Source organism: Miniopterus schreibersii, assembly GCF_964146895.1.
Source record: "Miniopterus schreibersii genome assembly, chromosome: 12".
NCBI classification, from domain to species: domain Eukaryota; kingdom Metazoa; phylum Chordata; class Mammalia; order Chiroptera; family Miniopteridae; genus Miniopterus; species Miniopterus schreibersii.
Genome location: NC_138112.1, coordinates 55,424,435 through 55,443,890, shown reverse-complemented (window position 1 = coordinate 55,443,890; position 19,456 = coordinate 55,424,435). Strand labels below are relative to the sequence as shown.

The window sequence follows — 19,456 nt, the reverse complement described above, 5'->3', positions numbered from 1 at the left end:
TTTCAACTGGAGAAGCAGAAGAGCTCTTAGTCTTAAGAGCTCTGTGCTTGACGCTGGGGTTTTAGGAAGGACACTTTTTAATATAATTGAGCACAGTTGAGTACATTTTTCTGATTCAAGAATGTGCGATCAGGCTGGGTGGGAGCCTTTGGGAACCCAGGATGAAAAGATCCTGTTCCATCTTTGCTGTGTGAAATGCGGGGTTCATCTATCATGTGTATTTGGAACACTCATTTTGAGGGTGGAGCTTAGCAGCCATCTCTGGCCATAGAGCAAAGCACTGAGGTAGGCAACATTGGAATTTTGAAGAACTAGCACCTCAATGTCAGACCATGTGTAAGCGGAGATCCAGTTATTTCTTATATGGTCTGATGAGGTGGTCTGTGAGAATGTGAATTCCTACGTGTGCATGTGTTGAAGTAGGAAGGAAAGTCATGCCTAAAAATATTCTCCCGAATAGTAGGGGCCAGTAGACATTGTGGATTTTTTTTGGATTGTGATTTCCCCAAACTGTTGTGAGGATTTAAAATATTTCTGAGTGTGAAATAAGAGGAAAAAGGTCATTTGGAGGACGTTTATGTACCATTTGAATGGTGAGGAAATCTTGAGGGTTCATAAGGACTGATTTATACAAGCATTTTTGTCAAACCATTAACCATTCAACATGTGTCCCCTATTAAATAGTGGCCAGTGACTAAGATGCATGGGACGTGGAGACATATGAGCTGTGACTATAAAAAAAAACTTTCAGAAGAGGAACACAAACAAGGTTTTAGTAATAATAGCATGGTTGGAACAAGTGGGCATCTTCGAAAAGGCAGTACCTTGAAGGGACCAGTACTCATTTACAGGTATCATGTTTTGATATATTTGCTGAAAAAAATAAACCCAGTTACCTTTAGATAACTGTTAGATTACATATTAATCAGGACTTTTGCTATAAAAGTTGGCAGAGCCCCAGTTGTAACTGGCATGGGTTAAAAGAGGAATTTAGCAGCATATTGTATTTAAAAACCCCATGTCTGAATTCGAGGGTTCGGACAGTGTCATTAGAACACTTTCATAGTCTCCTGTCTCTGCTCTTCTCTGTGCTGGCTGTCCTCTCAGGCAGGCTGTCTCTTTTGCTGCAAAAATAGCTCAAGGAAAATGCTTTTCTGGTGGTTCTTCTCCAGCAAAAGACCCAGGGAAGGCTCTGATTGGCCTGGGTTGGGTCATGTGGCTAGAGCATGCAGCGATCTGATTGGCCAGGCCCTAGGCATATACTCAGTCCTGGAGCCTGAGGGTGGAATTGGAGAGCAGTGGTTCCCTGAAAGGAAAAGAGGGTTGTATTATCAGAGGAAGTGGGATGGATGTGGAGTGGTCAAAGCAAGAGATACTCAATAATTTAACAAGTCAGTTAGTGAACGTGGGGCGAGTCTTCTTTTCCTCCAGATACGATGTGGAGGTGAATGCCACAGAGATGTGTGAGACCTGCATGGAAAACAAATGAAGGATGGAGTGAGGGGAAAGCCTTCTTTCCAATGCCCTTGGGAAAAGTGTTCGTACAATAGGATAATCACCATCATGCAATTTTAAATTAAGATTGAAACAGAATGTATCGTTTTCATCAAAGTAAAAAATGCACAGTTTTTTTGAGGTCTGAATGAAATAAAACACCTGAGGGCAGGAGAAAGGTAAATTTTTTAAGTAAGAAAAAATATAGGAGTTTTTTCTGTAGATTGCACTTCTGGGGAACTTTTATATCTATACATTATCAAAATTGTAGGCATTTCTTATGGGTTTTTTTTAAACCTACCCAAATTTAAGATGGTAGTTTTATTTTTAGGCTCTACTTTCTGTGTTAGATTAGGGAGAGAAACTTCATCTTTTGCCCTTTCCCTTTATATTCTCAGAGGCAGAATAATCTTTTGGTTTTTAATATATCATTGATTTATTATATTTCCACTATAAAAGAATCCCAATTTAAAAGATCAAATTACATGGACAAAGAAAAAGAAAAGAGAATGACTGGGTTTAAAATATCTCTTAGCTCTGCTCTGAGTGTGAAATAAAAGAAGAAAGGTCAGTTGGTAGATGGCCTTGCTGGTAATTTGTGCAGAATTGTGAATTTTATTCGAATATTGCCCTTAGCCTATCCCACTCAGGCGAAGAATAACGTTCATGTTGAACTCTAGAGGTAGCTGTGCTAGGTGGCCACAGGCCCTGAGTATGTGGGAAAGGACACTCCATTACCTATTCCTTTCTCCAAGCTGGATCTTACAAATGAATATGAAAGTGAGTTTTGAAATTGCTCTGGCCAAAGGGAAATTATATTTTCACTCACTAAAGCTTTAAACCTAAGCATTCTGGGGTGACCACCGAGGCTTCCTAGAGGAAGTTCCTGGCTCTTTGGGCCCCACCCTCAACCCCTCTGTGCTGTCATCTCTTGATTTGTTGGAGATAGCAGGTCAGTTGGCCAGTAGAATATCCCAGAGTCTAGATTTGGCAGGTTGCTTCCTCTTACAGTCTTTTGATGTTGGGCCTCCACCTATCTCTTGTGTTTCCTATATATGGGTATTTAGATTTGGAGGCTTGATTAGATTTGGGTTCCTTTTTCGGGGAGGGGCAAGTACAATTGAGGAGTGGTGGTGTGTTTGGCCTCATCTTGAAGCACACTTTCTTACTATTTTTGTTTGCTCATGTCCCTCAAAAGCAGCACATGAGACAGGTGTGACAGTTCTCCAGGCTTGCAGCAAAGTGTCTTTTCCACACCAAAAGGAATCAGTCTCATCTATAAGCCTCAGTATCAAGAACAGAGAGAGAAGAGGGGTTGATGGGTAAATTCCATTTTTTTGAGTCACAAGAGCTTGAAGTTCTCCCAGGTGCTTTCCTTCAGTCTGATAAACTCTGCAGAGGTGAGAAGACAGAGGTGACGATGGGGGGGTTGCCCACCTGGCCAGTGACAAGGGGTGAAGAGAGAAATCCCAGGCCAGGGTTTTCCCTTTTTGAATATTCATATCAAATGCTAATTTTCTTCAAAATGCTTTTTTCCCCTCCTCCCCCTTCTGTTGATAAGGGATTTCAGGGCAGCTCTGGTTTTCCTCATCTGTAAAACCTCAATTCCTTTTTATTAATCTTCTTGTGCCTGTGGAATATCAAAATTAATCATTTCTAAAGAAGCTACTCTTCAAATGTTAAGTTTTTTCTGGGCCAAACTTCAATGTACAAATTTTTAGCATGAAGAAAGCTCATAATTTGTGTTATATGAGGAACATTTTTCTCTTTTTGCAGACTTTCTAAGGACAAGTGGTTATGTATTTTAAAGCTGTCTAGGAAAAGCACACTTTCTCAGGATACATTTTTATGCATTTTAAAGCTGTTTAGGAAAATGTACAGTCCACACCTACCGCCAGAAATGGAGTCACAAAGGGTATGCTTCTGCTTAGCCTATTGTCCCAGTTAAGCGGAAAGATTCCTTTTAATAAAAATTGTGCTCAGTTTTAAAAATTTTCTTTATTTATTGCTTTTAGAGAGAGAAAGAGAAAAAACATCAATTTGTTGTTTCACTTAATGGTGCAGTCATTGGTTGCTTCTTATATGTACCCTGGCTGGGGATTGAACTCACAACCTTGGTATATCGGGATAGCGCTCTAACCAGCTGAGCTACCCAGCCAAGGCTGTGCTCAGTTTTGACTGCTCTGTCACACATTTCCATCAGTGTGCCTCGCACTTGCTTTATACCAGATAAATATTGTGCTTCAGAACAGAAGATGAAGTATACTGAAAAGTGAAAATTTTGAACTTGCCCTTCCTCATTGCTCCCACTCTTATTCCATTTCCACTACATTTTTAAGAACTTCAGTGATCTTATTTTCATTCACACCTGGAGAAAAGAGCTGGGAAACATTCCTATGTCATGATGGTAGACATGAGCCCAGGATGGGTTACATCACCAGAATTGCTCCCCAGTTTTGAAGGAAGAAGAACTGAGCTGACCTGCACTCAAACCCCTTCTCTGCCACTTGCCATGTGTGTGACTTTGGGCAAATAGCTCAGTCTCTCTTTAAACCTCAGTATTCTTTGCTGTAAAATGGGGATAATACTAATAAGTAGTGGTTAACATTCATTGAGGGCATGCCAGGTACCGAGCATCGTGCTTTACTTACCTCATTTCATTTGATCCTGTAAGAGTCTGATGGGGATGGGTGGGAGAGGCCGTTTTCTAATTTCACATGAAGCTGAAGCCAGGGGTAGTTAAGTCATTTGCCTCAGGTGATATACCTTAATGGCTCCTAGGGTTATGCTGAGGATTAAAAACTATAAGTTTTATAGATCTCAATCATCAGGCATTTGAGAAGCATACAAGAAATAATTTTGTGATTGTTGGTCACCTATTACATATAATCATTGACCTAAACATTTTGTTGGGATAAGATTGCTGAGAGATATTAAACTTTTACTTCCCCATATAGCTTCTGTCTTTGATTTTCAAGGAGATCTATGAAATAGGTTATTAGCTTCATTTTCCAGATGATGAGAGGTGTAGATGATTTCACCCGTGACCACAGAGCAAATGGAAGTGGGCCGGGAACACGGGCCTTCGGGCGAGGAACCCATGTTCTCTTGGAATAGTCTTTCACATTAGTCTGGAGATAAAGGATCCAGGTTAATTTAGCTCTTTCAAATGTGTCTGTAAGAATAAATCCAGTTCCCTTAGTATGGTGGGTCGAATAACGACATCCAGGGCCTAATCCCTAGAACCTGTGAATCTTGCCTTATATGGCAAAAGGGACTTTGCATGTGTGATTGAGTTAAGGATCTTGAGACGGGGAGATCATCCTGGAGGGCCCTAAATGTAATGTGTCTTTATAAGAGGAAGGCAGGGGGAGATACGATCACAGAAGAGTAGTAGGAGATATGATGAAGGAAGCCAGAGGTCAGAATGACGCAGACAAGGGGCCAAGGAATGTAGGTGAGTTCTAGAAGCTGAAGAAAGCAAAGAAAGAGATTCTCCCCTCAGACTCCAGAAGACTGCAGGCCTGCCAACACCTTGACTTTAACATGTGAGGCTGATTTTAGACTTCTCATCTCCAGAACTGTAAGAGAATACATTTGTGCTGTTTTAAGCCACCAAATTTGCAGTAATTTGTTACAGTAGCTGAAGGAAACTACCACACTTGAATTAGCTGCGTAGCGAAATAGGCTTCTCTGTCTGTAACTTCAATGCTTAAACCTAAGTGGGCCAAAGAAACTTAAAGGTAAGCCACTGACACCTATAGATGGTAACTTCTGGATTTTGCTCTAATAGGCCATTCCTCCTGCACAAGTATAGCATCCTTTCAAGCTTTCTAGGGGTGGGAAGGTTCGAATAGTCAGTTTTCAAAGAGTCAGGGGCACCCACACCTCTACTTTGTTGCCATGTGGGAGGAGACAGCAGAATCAAGATGGAATTTTCCAGTATGCAGCTTAAACTTCACTGCTCAACCTTTAAAGCAGAGGTTGCAAACTGGTGGTCCTTAGGCGAAAGGATATTTTATATGACCTGACAATGATTCTATAAATTTTCAATTATTTGCCGGAATTTAAAACTCAGGCGATTGCATATAAAAATCCAGATTTCTGACTTTTCTTGGAGAATGGAAAGATCTGAAAATGCGGGGTTCATAATTATTGACAGTACTGGGCTGGGAGAGTGGAGTCCTTGTTATTTCCATTGGATTGGAAGTGGGGTCGCCAGGGTGGCCTTCCCTGTCGGTGCAGTGCCATCTTGCCCTCCAAGACCTTCCTCATTTATTTTCCTCACTTACTTGGTCCTTGTAGGCTCATTGAGTTTGTGGCTCTGCTTTAAAGAAAAAAGAGCCAAATTCATATTCTAATTAGTTTAACAAAAACATAAAATGATTATGCCCCTTGGCTAATAATCTGGAAATTCATGGAGATTAAAAGAGGTGACAGAGTTCAGGCAGTTAAATGTCTTAGTTTTCAAGTAGGAAAAAGCAACAACAGTGAATTGAGCAGAGAGGTTAGCTTGAATTCTTGGGAAAGTTATTAAGCCAGATCTTTGGGAGCATGTAGGAAAGAAAACGATCATTAGGAACTGAAGTATGTTAACCACGTACAAGGCGATGCTCAGGTCTGTTTTGTGGTAGAATTACTCGTCTCACAGTGGAAGGCCACTAGTAAAATGGGTCTTTACTGCAAAAAGACATTTGAGAGTTACTTTTGATGTCCTTGTGGGCAAGATAGGAATTATGGGCTAAATACTTGAATGAATGATTTGTGCCTAACTGAACAACAAAACCAAAGGGGCTGTCTTAAGCATATTTATCAAGCTGGGAAGTGATTCCTAGTACAGTGCTCTGTGGCAGGAAGGGAGAAGCGGTCACAGTACTTGGAACCTCCTTCTGCGCCAGACCTCACCTGACCCACCGGCTCTTCTCTGAACCACAGCCGCCCTCATTCCACCTCACTGTAAATCCCTGTGATCTCCCTGATGATCTTGGCCAAGGGGTCACCAAATCCCTTTTCCCTCTCATTCAGCTGGTCAAGTATCTTACCTGTCAAAGAGAAGCTTATTAGGCAACAAAACAGAAAACCAGGAAAACACTTTATAAAGCACCAATTTCTTCTCCTAAGAAAGTCCCGCCTTACTCAGGCTTGGGTTGCGTGCCTTGTGCTTAGCGCCAGAGTTCCTTCACTTTGCTTCTCATTGTCTGGATGTAAAGGTGGGTCAAGCCCACTACGTGCATTTCTACCCTAAGGGAGACTTGGGTCTCTCAGTTGCTTGGCCAGTGGGATTCACACTGTGCTCTAGAACCTTCTTTCTGGTATCAGCTCCATGAATGACAACTCCCTTGTCTCTGGGTCAAGATGCATTTTTACCCCACAGCTGTCAGGGTTCTGTGATTCCTTAATTTAGAAAGTACATGTTTGGCTCCAGAACTCTCTTCATTAGGCTGGTAGCTCCTCACCCTTTTTGGGAGGCCTTATGGCTCCAGACCTCTAGAAATCCCACCCTTATTGCTTCATCCACAGGATAGTAGCTGGAAGTTTTCAAGGTTGGTCTCTCTTGAGGTAAAGCTCAGCTTCACTTGGCCATCGAAGCAAACAGCTGGTTCTAGCAGTGGCTCTTGTTCCAGTGGCAGCCACCACCCTCCTGAGCCTGACTCAGGTTAACTCCTGCTGATGACTTATGCTCTGTTGGACTGGACCCCATACAAATGACTAGGTTCTCTATGATGTCTTCCCTCCAGTTGCCCCTGGAGAAACCTTCTAGAATCCTCTAGCTTCCTGAATACCAGAGAACAGGTATACCTATTCTAAACACAATAGTTCCCACCAACAGTGGGGAAGATCCTTTCCTCTCATGAAAACACAGAAAAGCTGCTTTTCATATGTAGAGGTAAGATGAAACAGGAATGAAAGCAGATGTTTGGAAGCCAAATCGAGAGTCCAAAAGATTTCAACAGTTGGGAATGAATGACTCACTAAAAGAAATGGAAAGGAATTTGAAGGATATCATTGTAGTCCTGAATTGCAGCTTAAAAAAAAAATCGTATCTTCAGGCTCAAGGTTGGAGATACCTGCCTTACTTGCGGTTCATACTAGGTGGGGGCTGTGGTTGGAGATTGTACTTGACTGAGGAAGACCGCTGTGACCTGAGTGCTCAGAAGTGATGTGCTCTCAGGTGTGTAAATAGCGCTGCTCTGATCAGGTTGGGCCCTTTGCCTAGGAATTGAGCCCTGGCAGCCTATGGGCCTAATGCATTGTGTTGTGTTTGACTAGCATATTGATTCTGAAAAATTTGGAATGGAACCCCTTTGGGTGAGGCATGTACTCTCCAGTCTGAGGCACTGATGTTCCTTCCCTGTTTCTAAAGACTTGTGTGTGTGGATGTTTCTTTCTCCCCACTCCTTTATGGAAGTCCTCTTCTGGGGCACAGGGATCCATCCTAAGCCCACACTCTGAGAGACACTTAGCAAATTGAAGGGGATCAGGAAGAGAGGGATCCAAGTAGTAAAGAAATTAGATACCAGTTCATGTTGCAATAGTTGATAGAGTGACGGATCTGTAGCCCACAGAGCTGTCTTCAAATCCTGCAGAACCTTCATGTGGAAAAGGAGTTTCAGTCCATCTTGTGGGACATTTGTGGACCACATGCCTTACTTCAGTCACTAAGTTGAGAGGATCCAGAGACGAGCCAGTTGTCCTCAAGGCCGAGTTTACCATAGAGCAGAGGAGATACACAGAGATGGCTGTAAAATAGTAAGACTCACTCACTCTGTGGGTTCTTCAAAAGACAGAAACAAGGAGGCCGATTTCAGCTTGGTGTATAAAGGCTTTTCCTCACAATAAAAACTTTCCCCAAATGGAATGGGCTGTCTTGAAAACTTGTCACTAGTCCTATTGTTCAACTGTTGAGGATGAGCTAGAGGAGCTTTGAATGGGGGTTGGAGTAGATGACTTTTTCTCCATCTACTAGTATATGGTTCCCAGACCACTGACTTGCTCTCCTTTACCTATCTAGAGAGTTTTCACTGAGCCCACGGGTTGTACTCGGTGTCCTGGGCAGACCACACTGGGGAGAGCGTTGGGTTGCAGAGTTTCTACAGTGTGGAATTGCACTGTGTGTGTGTCTGCTGTAGACACAAGAGCCAATAGGCAGGGCCCAGATTTCTTCCTAATTCATGGACCTGGTAGAAGAACCTAGTGGCGTATTTGGCAGGTACAGTCTTGTGGCTGGCTGCTGCTTTTGTCTGCGGGCTTGCGTCTGGCTGTGAAGATCATGTCATTCCCCCTGAGTGGCACAGCACTTCATTTCCTGGGACAGGTACCTTGAGCACTGTCTAGTCCCTGGGTGCTCCACCCTCCAGGAACCCAGAAACATCCAAGGATCAGCTGCCAAGACAGGAGATTCCCAATTCTTCCCCTTTGATGGCAGAATTTTAAAATAATTTATATTTCTATTGCTGTGTCCCTAGAGATCCCTCAGCCCTAGAAAACGTGCAAGTCACGTTTTGGCTGCAGGCAGAAGGCTAAACCGGCAGAGACAGCATCTCTTCACAGCCTTTGAGGCAGAATGTTCTGGCAGCAGGCTTCTTGTCCTGTCCTCTCTCTGCTACCCCGTCACCATCGTCATCAGCTCTCACTTCCCAGCTGTCTGCGTAGTTGTAAGGAACGCAGACACGGCCTCTTTTTCTTGGCAGGCACATTCTAAGGTTCAGAAAGGCAGATACGATCTGGATTTGGCATGTCTTTCCAATTTTTACGTGTTTGAACCCAGTTTAGCTCTTTGGGACATTTCTCTCCAGATATGTCAAAAACCACCTGAAAGATGTAGAAACAAGGTGTATGTGGTAGGTTAGGGGGTGCACACTGCCACCCACCTCCCCAGATGGCTGTCATTGCTCTGTGCAAAGGAGACAGGCAATCCTTTCTCAAGAGCTCTCTGCCAGAACGACACGTGAAAGCCCACAGCTGCTGTGGCCGCAGGCTGTGTGGACATGTCAGTTGTCCTGGCAGACCCTCTTCCCTTCCAGGAATTCTTTTCCCTGGGTGAGAGAGTTGAGCCAGCACCTTTAGATGGGGTGGGCTCATCAGCCAAGCTACCTGCCTCCCACCCCGGGACCCCTGACATCTCCAGAGTAAGTCAGAGGGTGGAGGTTCTCAGCCCTGACAGCCAGTTACATTGCACCTGGAGGCTTAAAAAAATACTGATGCATGGACCTTACTCCACAGAAGTAAATTTTTTATAAGCAGCTTTATAGCATACCGTTCACTTATTTAGACTGCACAGTTCAATAGTTCTAGTATATTCAGAGTTGTATGACTATTACCACAGTTTTAGGACATTTTAGCAGTCGGTCTCCAGTTCTCTCCCCCTTTCCCAGCCCTAGGCAGCTCATGGCCAATCTACTTCCAGTGTCCATAGTTTTTTCTATTCTGTTCACTTCGTATAAATGGAATCACACAATAGTGGTCCTTTGTGAATGACCCCTTTCACTTAGTATGTTTTCAAGGTTGTGTACATTATCCTAGATCAATATTTCATTCCTTTTTTATTGCCAAATAATATTCCATTTTATGAACATACTACATTTTGTGAACCCACCCATCAGGTCATGGACATTTGGGTTGATTCCAGTTTTTGGCCAGGATGAATAAATGCTGCTCATAAACAGTATGCACAGGGTTTTGTGTAGACATATGATTCATTTCTCCTGGGAAAACACCTAGACATGGAATTGTTGGGTGCTTTTATGTCTAACCTTTTTTTTTTTTAAAAAAAAAGTCTTTATTGATTTCAGAGAGAGGAAGGAACAGGGAGAGAGAGAGAGAAACATCAATGATGAGAGTCGTCATTGATCAGCTGCTTCCTGCACGCCCTCCACTGGGGATCGAGCCTGCACCCCGGGCATGTGCCCTGACCGGGAATTGAACTGCAATCTCCTGGATCATAGGTCAATGCTCAACCACTGAGCCATGCCAGCCAGGCTATGTCTAACCTTTTGAGGACCTGCCAGGCATTTCCCAAGGCTGCTGCACCATTTGCCAGAGGTATTTCATAAAAGCTGTCCATGATGATTCGAGATGTGATTACAGTGTGCCATCTGTGTGGATAAGAACCCTTACTCTGCCTTTTCCTAAAGGAGAGAATACTTTTATCCACCCTTCCAAGTGCTTCTTTTCAACATTTCATGTCCCTCAGCTCTCACTAGTCCAAGGCTAACCTGAACGTCGACTAGGGCACTAGTCAGCCTAACGCCGGAGGAAGATTATCCGGTGTCCACCTTTGGCACGGGCTGGCTGCAAAGAGTTAAGTTGATCTGGAAAACTGATCTGTAGGTTAAGTGGAGCAGGTCCACAGACGTGTAACCCTCAGTTCTGAGGATGTGACATCTCTTCTTGTGTCATCACTTTCTTGGTGCTATCTGGTAAAAACTTGAGTCATGAAGTGCCGACAAACACTTGCACTTGACATGAACTTGAGGCGTCTGCTCATTCCTGAGATATTTGCGGCTGTCAGCCCTGCCATCTAGAGGGTCAACAACTTGCTGGGGATGAACTCCCGCCACTGTGACTTTCCCGGCTTGTCTGAGAGAGGCAGAGACCCAGACGGTGCACTGTGTCTGGGAGGATCTGAGCATAAGGCAGAGCTGCGTGGTGGTGACACCAGGATTGAGCAGCCCCGCCCTTCACAAAACCCTGCTTCCAAACTAGCCCCAGTGGAGGGAGGCAGAAACCAGCTGTTGTCCTGTGAGCTTTTAAAACCATTCCTTCTGCTGCAAATGCACATTTCCAGATGGCGCCTGGGGACCCACCTGAGCTTTGTTCTCTCCTTGTGTTTGCAGCCACGGCACCGGGTATGAGAGCGATAACCACACCACGCCCATCCTCTGTGGCGCCCAGTACAGAATACACACCCACGGCGTCTTCAGGGGCATTCAGGTGAGTGAGTGTTGAGTATTCAGGGCCCTGGCTGGAAGTGGGGTTCACAGCCTCTTTCCCTTCTCAATGCCCTCTCACTTCCTTGCTCATGGCCATTTGACCCTAGCAAGTCTGTTCCTAACTGTATGCTCCTGTGACAGCAGGGACCCCTCCTCTTCCTCCGGGGCAGATAAGGCAGCCGCCTCCTCTCCAGAAGGGGGCTGCCTCCCTGGCTCAGGCCAAGATGCTTCCTGCAGAATCCCATCCTTTCCCTTTCCACGGTTTGATTCGCCTTCTCCATGGTGGGCTGCAAAGCTCTTATATTTGGGGCTAAATGGGCTTGAATTAATAACCTGCCTTTGACTTCTGAGAAGACTTGGCCTGCATTGTAAAGTGCCCAAAGCTAGACTCTGTCTTGCCAAGTGTTGCAAATGACAACAATGACATCAGTAAGAGCATCTCTATGGCTGGACACTTTCTGTATGCCAGGCATTGTGCTAGGTTTTATATATGGACTATTTGAAAATTTGACAGTTTTTTTCCAGCACTGTTAGGTTCAAGGAAAAACTGTGCAGGAAGTACAGAGAGTGCCCATATCTTCCCTCTGCCCCCTTCTCCCCCAACACAGCCTCTCGGATTATGAACATCTTGCTTCAGTCTGGTGCATTTGTTACAATGGATGAGCCAATAGTGACACATTATTGTTAACCAAAGTCCATAGTTTACATTAGCGGTCACTTTTTGTGTTGTGCGGTTCTTTGGATTTTGTTAAATGCATAATGCCATGTGTCTGCCATTACAATATCATACAGAACAGCCTCACTGCCTGAAAATGCCCTAGGCTCTTCCTGTTGCTCCCTCCCTCCCCCCATCCCCTTCCCCTGCCCCACAACCACTGACCTTTCTGCTGTCTCTATGATTTTGCCTTTTTCCAGAGTGTTGCCGAGTTGGAATCGCACACTATGTAGCCTTTTCAGAGCAGCTCCTTTCACTTAGTAATATGCATTTAAGCTCCTTCCTTGTCTATACATTGCCCCCCTCCCCCCATTTAATCCCTGGCATGCCTTTATGAAGGAGGTACTGTTATTAGCTCCATTTTATAGATAAGGAAACTGAAGTCTGGAGAAGATGAGTGACTTGTCCAAAACTGCGTAGCTGGTAAGAGGTGGAGCAGAGACTTCCAACTCGTCTTGTCTGATTCCACAAACCCTGTTTTTAACCATCTCATAGGGAGGCTGTGAACAGTTTGGGGGAGGAGGGAGTCTCCAAGGAGAGCAAAGAAAGTAAAGTAAAAAGGTAAACCTTTCACAGAATTGGGAAGCTTGGTGAAAGCCACCTCCGCAGAGCCTCTTGTGGGCGATCAGAACCATGCGCAGTTACCAAGGATTTGCATGTGACTCAGTGGCTGCACCATGAGTACAAGTGTGATACTTTCCCCAGGCTAGTCAGTTCCTTAGAAATCAGTCGTGTGTGGGTCAGGTCCCCATGTGATGTGTGGGGTGAGTAGCTCTGAGATGTCCTGCTTCGTATTGCCAGGAGCATCCTGGTGATGGGACAGTGTGTTCCCTCATCCCAGACCGTCCAGTGGGGGGAGTAAAGGCAAGAGTTATAGAAATACGGAAATCTGATGGAAGTACGGAGTCATCCAGTCTCTCCTCCAACAAATACCATCAGACTCCTCCATCAGGACCCTGGCTGACGCTGACGCCTCTATCTTCTGCCTTGCTGCTGTGTACGTTGCTCCCAGAATGAGCACAGGATATGAAAATGGCTCCTTTTGCCTCCTTTCCACCAGGCCCAGTTTGTCAGACTCACTGTTGTGGCCTCTGATGGACTCCAGCCTGGTTTCACCACCCACTCAGTTTCTCCTGGAGTGCACCAGTCAACACAGCCGGCTCACCATTTAAATCTATGTCACCGTTTGCCTTAAGACGCTATGGCCTATCAACAGCAAAGTCCCATGTCACCACAGTACTTTTTTTTTCAAAACAGAAGATCTCACAGTGCAGGATAGTGTGAAATAAAAAGTATAACATAAGCACAGGGGTGGTGTGGAAAATGCACAGGGCAGAGAATGGGTTAAGCTCAGAAGTGGTTCCAGATCTTAACATAAAACATGGATGTGCTCTTTGAAAGCCTTGACTTGTGCATCTGTAAGAGGATGTGGAGGATTCAGCTGCCCCTCAAGCACTGGCACTGCTCCTCTCTGACTCACTGATCCTGAGAGCAGGAAGGGGAGCTTGCCTCAGCCGTTTCCCTCTAGCTCTTTCTCATGAAGGACTGACTGTACCCGTAGTTACACTCACAAGATAAAGGGGATCAACAACATGCCCTGCAAAGGACACGTATGGTGCATGGTGGAAGGCAGACCCAGTGTTTTCTTATGTCACTATTAAGGGATTACACTGGCTACATGTTGCTGCTGGTGTGTTCAGCTCCCCTTCACAGACAGAAACCCCCAGATCTCAGATCTTCCTTGTCACTTACTCACACGTGGAAGGTCTGGCTACTTTGGAGCTCATCTCATATCCCTCATGTCTCCCTAATACAGACATCCCCTACCCTTTGCAGATGGGGCCCCAGTCATGTGGCCACGTGTCTGAGTGGGAGGGAAGGAAACAGAATCTGGGGCTTTGGGCTTCCAAACCTCACCACGTCTAGTGGAGAAGCTGAGAGACAGGATTTTTATTTCAGATACTCTGGATCAGCGACCCCAAATAGACTTCAAGCACTGGTTCTGGCTGATCAGTAGCAATGTCGTTAGAGCACCGAATTGCAGAATGTGCTGATCTGTCATCCATTAGCGATGTCTGCTGTGGGCAGAGGGGAGCGGTTTTAGGCCAAGTATCTGCCATCCCTTCCTTGGGTATATTCCAATGGTCGCTTTGCCCTGGGACCCACACGTGTGTTCACATGTGGTTTAAAGCCTCCGTTTCTTACGCTCTGCTTGCAGGATGTGCGGCGTGTGCCCGGAGTAGCCCCGGCTCTTGTCCGGTCGGCATCGGAGACGAGCGAGAAGCGCCCCTTCATGTGTGCTTACCCGGGCTGCAATAAGAGATATTTTAAGCTGTCCCACTTACAGATGCACAGCCGGAAGCACACTGGTAAGTGTGTCCACCGTCCAGCCTTGGCTCCGGGGACCTTTGGGCAGGGATGGTTCCGGAGCTCCTGCTCCTGGTTCGCACACCGCTAAGGACACAGGTGATTCCTGGGATGGAAAGAAGGCACTACTTTGAAAGGCTGCAAGACCATTTTGCATCCTGATTATCCATCCTTTAGTAAGGAAGTCAGTGAACTGTCTTCAGGACGGGCAGAACAGAGTTGTGGAAAGAGACCCACGCAGAATTAAAGAGCCTGGTCTTTGAATTCTGGCTCCATTACCAAATGGCGAGACCTAGAGGAAGTTACTTAACCTGTCTTTGAACTTCATTTGCTTCACATGAAAAATGGAGATAATCATGCCTGGCTTATGCAATTGTTGAGATCAGGTTAAATTTTAATATTAAATTGAATTAAAGGAGTTAGAGGAGTGAAGCACACAGTGCAGTACCCTGTGTCAAAGCTCTGAATAAATGGTAGGGTTACTATTAGAGTAGTAATTAGCGTCTCTAAAGAGAGAGGAGCTGGCCTAGGAGTTTGGAAATCAGACGATTTTGGGAACTTGATGGGCAAGGCTATCCTAAGATTAGGAAGAGATGGTCCAAAGTAAAACTTAACTGCTTGGGTTAATAATAATCAGCCAGATGAGATTGTTTTTAATCTTTAAAAAAAAAAAAGATGGTGATTTTTGATGACGTGTCAAAGGAAACTTGATTTTTTTACAGGGCCTGTGGGTGCTGGATGGGCACGAGGTCAGGTTTCCCCTACAGGGAAACTGGGAAGTGCAGGCTTTCCCACAGGGGCAGCTGGTGCCATACTTACTTTATTATTTTATTTTATATTTTATTTTTTAAATTAAATTTTATTTTATTTTATTTTATTTATTTTAAAGAGAGGAAGGGAGAGAGAAACATCAATCGGTTGCCTCCCCCAGGCACTCGAACCGGGCCAAGGATCGAACCCGCAACCAGTTCAGTGCTTCAGCCCGTTGAGCCACACCAGCCAGGACATTCTTTCCACAACTGAAGGACAGCTTCTTTGTGATGCTCACCATTATTATTTTATTGCCACTGCTGTCTTTGCATTGAGAAGCTGGAGGAGAAAATGATCTGCGTTTGGATTTCTCTCTAGACCATTGGACTTCGCTAAGTCGTTGCGTCTGCAGGATGCAGTTCCTGCGTAAACCTGACTTTGTACTCAGTGGGCCACTTGCTCTGAGGCTAAAGATGAGAGAACCAGTGGCATGTTCTATTTTTACGTAGTTCCCTAAGTGGGATCACTTGGAAAGTAAATGTTAAGGTTAGAAGGAAAACGGTGAAGTAAAATTCTGTCTGGAAAAATGCAGGGGAATACACTGAAGACAACGTAGTTGTAGAAAGTTTTAATGGAAAAGAGACACTTAGAAAACAGTGAAGGTGAGATGTCGGTGTGAAGGGAAGACAGTAGACAAGATCGCCAAGACTACCAGACGCGCCGCAGCATCTAAGGAGACTTTCTTGCAGAAGATGGAGGGGGCAGGCTGGTATATAACAACCCCGTGGCCCCCTTCTTGAAAGAGTGCAATTTAAAAAGCTTTATTTACACTAGTAGTGCAGACTATAATATTAAGTAATTTTATATTAAATGCTTTCTATGTGCCAGGCTTTCTACATGCATTATTTCATTTAATCCTCACACCTAAATCAATTGTCAGGAGAGTAGGGTACAGCGGAAGCAGGACTCAAACTCAGGCCTTTTAATTCCCAAGTCACAAGCCCCCTGCTCTAAGAGCGTATGGTCTGTTTCAGAGCGAGAATACACACAGATGAAAAGAGACTAAGAGCGTAAACAATAATGTACTAAGCCGGAGGCTGGAGGAGTTGGGAGGAATTGTTCAGGGAGTATCCATTTGAGATAGGGTCAGGAAGGATTCTTGGTGGAGGAAGGGCTTGGGCTAACCATCAGGGTTGGTAAGGTCAGGCCGAGGAAGGAAGACGGGAGTAGAAGCAAAAAGGCAGGGAAAAGAAATGAGACCGAGTAGGGGTGTTGTCCTCTCCAGGTTGTAGAAGTCCCTGGGCTGGGTACAAGTAGCCAGTTAAGGACAGGCTCCTGCCCTTGGATTTTCCAGCCTTGGAAGAAGGTAGACCTGGACACGGCCCACCACATTAGATGTTCAGTAATGAATTCTGTACTGAGGGAAGGAAGGGCTTTCAGTCTGCACTTGAAGATTCTAGGAAGGCAGCCCAGAGGAACAGGCACTTGTGAGGAACACACAGCAGACTTTTTGCTGGGTAGGAATGTTGAGATAAAGAACATGGGCATTTATTGTGAGCAGAGGGCGAGGCAGATTTCGGGAATGGTGAGCTCTGGTATGGCAGGAATACAGATTCCTCGGGGGAATAGACGAGGTTATGGGGCTGGAAAGGTAACGAGGGACTGTCCTGCCATGGAAAGACCCGGCTGAGCCTGGGATGGCTTTGCCCTCCGTCCCAGAACGCCAGTGACTCAGAGTTCTCATAGGAAGGTGGAAAGGCCCGAGGTCGCTTAGTGCACTTGTGGGGCTCAGTTCCCAGTATTTGGCTGAACTTTCTCAAGCGAGGACAGGGTGGGGCTCCTCCATGCTGAGACAGGAGGTTGTGTAATCCCACTACCGACTTCTCTCTGATAAAGGGATAGCAGAAACTTTCTGAATGTGTTGGCTTCTGGTTTAACTTGAGCGCCTCACAACCATGGAACTGTTTATGCTTGACTCCGGAATGAGAAGTCAGTAGCAGAGAACACCAAATCTTCAGGCCATAAAATATAAAACACTTATTTCATGGGGCCGGCTCCAAGGCACATCCATCCCAGAATTCTGCCTCAGACTCCGTCTAGGAGTTAAGACTTCTTTAGTTTATTATTTGTCTCAATGTTCTCTGCCAGTGATTTTTGAGCACCGCTTCTGTGCAAGGTACTGGGCTAAGCCCTTTATGTGGATGGTCTGGTTTAATCAGTTTATAAATCCTTGGAAGCTGTCAGATCATTGGCCCCATGTCACAATAAGGAAAATTGCATCTCACCCAGCACTTAAAGTGCCAGAGCTGGATGTGACCCTAGTACCAGACTCCAGAACCTGGGTTTCCGTTCATGTCCAACTGGGAAGGTGAGGGACCACCCTCATTCACCAAGTGCCCCCCCCCCAATTCTACAGCCACTGTCCGGGAGCCCAGGTGCAGGTGGTCCTTTAACCGCACACCGCAGTTGGCAAGGCTACCCTAACGTGCTCCAGCGAAGTACCTTAGTCATTTTGGGATCCCTTCAGTCCCAAGAGGAAAGGCTGCCTTTAATGAGATCCCCACTGCCAGTGTCATTTTCAAATGGAGTATGTGTCTTCCCCCAAGGTGAGAAACCATACCAGTGTGACTTCAAGGACTGTGAGCGAAGGTTTTCTCGTTCAGACCAGCTCAAAAGACACCAAAGGAGACACACAGGTTTGTAGGTTCACTTCTCGTTGCTGGCAGTGTGCTCCCTCGCGTTAAGGTTGATGTTGTGATTCTCTTTGTTGTTACATATGGATGTGAGAGGGTCAGCCATTTGTTTCATTTTTCCAATTAGTATTTTTTCCTAATTTCGGGAATTTTCCTTCTCTTAAAAAAGTTAAAAAGAGGAAAGAAAATGAAGCACCCCACATTTATCGTGCAGACCACAGAAAAGTGAGATCCCTCCCACTCTCAACTGGCTGGTGATACACTGAGCGTCAGTAAAGACCATGGGTGCTGGAGATTAGAGTCCCATCTGGAGCATGTGATTCTCTTTTTCAGTCTCAGACCCAGCTGAGACCGTGGTCAGAAGCTGGACGTCTGCGGTTAAGGAATAACTGTTTCCAAGACCAGAAGCAGGTCTTCCAGGGTTAGGCGCAGAATCGGGTAGTTCATGCCGGGCCTGGGGAAATCTGGGGTGAGGCAGATGTTGCAGGCGTGGCTGGAAGTGCCCCGTGTCCCCAGCCTCCGGGAAGCGGGCCTCTCGTGGGCCTCCTTATGACCCACGTTGTTAGGGCTGCGGCTAGACCTTCTCTGTCCGTCTAGGTGTGAAACCATTCCAGTGTAAAACTTGTCAGCGAAAGTTCTCCCGGTCCGACCACCTGAAGACCCACACCAGGACTCATACAGGTAAAACAAGTGCGTAAACTTTTCTTCACATTTATTTTTCATTATTTTTTAAACTACTGTTGAATGAAGTTGTTTATGATGAGAGAGATTGGAGCAGTCTAGTGTAGAAGGGTTCTAGATAGGTTTAGACTCAGATGAGAGAGAGAACAGCCTGTGGCTATCTTTAAATAATAACATTGTTTGAAAAGGGGTGGGGGGTGGATACAGAGCAGAGGAGAGATGTGAAAGGGACCCCTTTCATGAGTGTCCAGAATAAAAATGAAGAGATAAACTAGGTCCCTCCTGTTCCCAATTTGTTGCACCACATTTTTATCGCTCGGCTTGATAGGATAATCAACCTTACAGAAAAACAGCAGATTCTAGCAAGCCCAGATCTAGCAAGCTACACATTTGTTCTGAAAGTTCACATTTCACGGCACTATTTTCAGAAACCTGAATCCTTTCTCTGCTAAAAGTTCATGCCCTGGGAGCTGTCATGGTTTCTGCTGGACTCACCAGCGTGTGGATATTATTTCCTTCGTACTAGGCTAGAGAGGGAGACTGGGGCATTTATTCACTGGCTGCTGAAGGCTCTCACTTCTCCGGAAGGCTGCTGTGATTCATAATGAAAACAGCACCACCTTCATTGTTTATTTTACAGCTGTGGAAGGAAGGCCAATGCCTCGGTTATCTTACTTTACCTTCACAACATCCTTGTAAGAAGAGTAGAGCGGGTGTGTTTTATCCCCATTTTACAGATGAGGGGACTGAGGCACCCAGTGATTAAATGACTTGTGTGAAGGCCCACAGCCAGTAAGTAACAAACCCCGTTTTAGCTGCTCCCA

General features: G+C 45.3%; 1 protein-coding gene across 4 annotated transcripts in view; it reads left to right on the top strand.

The window, feature by feature from the left end:
- WT1 (WT1 transcription factor) overlaps positions 1-19,456 on the top strand; it is a gene marked incomplete at its 5' end in the record, with an annotated part of 48,230 nt that overhangs the window by 25,770 nt on the left and 3,004 nt on the right. For 2 of the 4 annotated variants that reach the window (XM_081152598.1, XM_081152596.1), the window contains 4 exons: positions 11,331-11,427; positions 14,360-14,510; positions 17,865-17,954; positions 18,549-18,632. In XM_081152598.1, coding sequence (XP_081008724.1) covers positions 11,331-11,427; positions 14,360-14,510; positions 17,865-17,954; positions 18,549-18,632 — 422 coding nt within the window. Of the gene's footprint in view, positions 1-11,330; positions 11,428-14,359; positions 14,511-17,864; positions 17,955-18,548; positions 18,642-19,456 lie in introns of all 4 variants that reach the window. The other 2 variants (XM_081152597.1, XM_081152595.1) reach the window with 1 other exon arrangement.